General features: G+C 61.6%; 1 protein-coding gene across 1 annotated transcript; it reads right to left on the bottom strand.

The window, feature by feature from the left end:
- Window positions 1-53: 53 nt before the first annotated feature.
- On the bottom strand, window positions 54-1241 carry EMIHUDRAFT_123894 (hypothetical protein; the record flags this gene model as incomplete). The annotated part of the gene is made up of 1 exon (XM_005773100.1): window positions 54-1241. A coding segment is annotated over one exon (1188 nt), but the record flags the coding sequence as incomplete, so codon positions are not given.
- Window positions 1242-1966: the final 725 nt, after the last annotated feature.

Consider the following 1966-nt stretch of genomic DNA (forward strand, 5'->3'; position numbering starts at 1 on the left):
ATGCTGCTGCTGCTGATGGTGATTCCCGTCAGGTTGTTCGCCGCCAACGTCACTGCGCTGTCTACGCTCTGGCACTCGGCATTGAGCGCAATGAAGAGGAAGGGCGCGATGACGGCCACCGCGAGAGCGCCAAGCACGGAGACGAGAGGGATGCCGTGGAGCGCCAAGCACGGCCGGCCGCTCCCGCTGCAACGCGTGCAGCAGCGTGTTGGCGGCGTCCTGTCTGCGAGCATGCCGCCTCCGACGACGACACACGCCCAGAGCAGCATCACCGCCACGTTGAGAGCGAAGGCCGCGTCGAAGAGGCGCGTGTGCCGCAGCCATGATGGAATGAAGACAAAGAAGCCGTAGAAGCCGACCATGCCGAGCGGCGATGCGCAGACGATGCGCAGCACCGAGCGCCAGGAGCTGCGCATCGTCTTTGCGAGCGGCAGCGACGCGAGCCACGCGCAACAGCCAACGCGGCGTGGCGTGCTCGCCGCGGCGGCCGCCTTGGCTTCGAGAAACGGCGCCGTCGGCTTGAAGTTCCGCCTGAGGAAGCAGGCCACGACCGCAATCCCCGCGCCCAAGACAAACGGCACGCGCCAGCCCCATTCGCGCACGGCCGTGTCGCCGAGTATCCAGTGAAGGATGGCCGCAACGAGGCTCGCGAGCAGGGAGCCGACGCCAGTCGCTTGGCAGAGGGCGCCCATCATCGCGCGATGGCGCGGGCCCGCCGACTCGACCGCGTAGACGAGTGCGCCCGGCAGCTCGCCGCCCGCAGCGAGGCCCTGCAGCATCCGCATGAGCGCGAGGAGCAGCGGCGACGCGATGCCGATCTCGGTGTACGTGGGCAGCAAGCCGATGACGAGCGTCGGCGTCGCCATGAGCATGATGGTGAAGAGCAGCGCGACCTCGCGCCCGAGCGTGTCGCCAATGTGCCCGAAGAAGATGCCGCCGAGCGGCCGGATGAAGAAGGCGCCCGCGAAGATTGAATAGGTCTTGATGAGCGCGGTCGTCGGGCTGTCCTCGGGTGGGAAGAACGCGTTGCCAATGTCGGACGCGAATATTCCATACACTGCAAAATCGTACCACTCGAGGAAATTGCCCGCCGCGGCGACGAGCACTTGGCGGAAGAGCGCAGGGTCTAAATTGCTGCTTCCACTGCTTCCGCTGCTTCCGCTGCCGCCGCTGCTGCCGACGCCAACACCGACGCCCGCGCTTCTGCTGCTGCCACCTCGCACAACCGTTGTGGTCGGCATCAGTGTGTAGGGCGTGGAGTTAAATTCGGAGGACGACGTCGTGGCTGTGAACACGCGCTGCGACGTGCGCTGCGCGGGCGCGGGAGGCACCGCCCGCCTGTTTCCAAAAAGAATATTAAAGGCAACTCTCTCGCACACGCACGATTCACACAACCAACTCTCTCGCACACGCACGATTCACAGAACAGGCAAAGCGCGGACGACGGCTTCTAATAGAAGCCGTCGTCCTCACTGAAGCCGTCGTCGGATTCGCAGTCAGAAGGCGGATGGTCGAATCCGCGAGCACCGTGGCAAAAAGAATTTTACAAAAAACTCCCTCGCACGACACTGGGCACGGGACTGGCGCGCACTGGCACTAACACAGGTAACACAGTGTCGTGCAAAAAAGAATTTTGAAGTAGCTCAAAAATAATTTAACGAACACAACTCTCTCTCACAGCAGACAGGCTCGACACCAGCGACCAGGTGTGTGTACTTCTTGCTTGGCCGTACGTCATCATGAAATTCTGCAAAAACGTCGGCCCCTGCCCCTACCTACCTACCAATCCTACCTACCTACCTACCTACCTACCTTGAGCACTTGAGCACTGGATAGGGTCGATTCCGCATGGTACGGGACCCCTCGATCGTCTCTACCTTACTTATGGGAAACTAAAAAAGAAATCACTCGATGGGTGAAGATGGGGTAACTAGAGTGATGGTTGGTGGTACTCTCCTTGGAGCAC

Source organism: Emiliania huxleyi, assembly GCF_000372725.1.
Source record: "Emiliania huxleyi CCMP1516 unplaced genomic scaffold EMIHUscaffold_3452, whole genome shotgun sequence".
NCBI classification, from domain to species: Eukaryota; Haptophyta; order Isochrysidales; family Noelaerhabdaceae; genus Emiliania; species Emiliania huxleyi.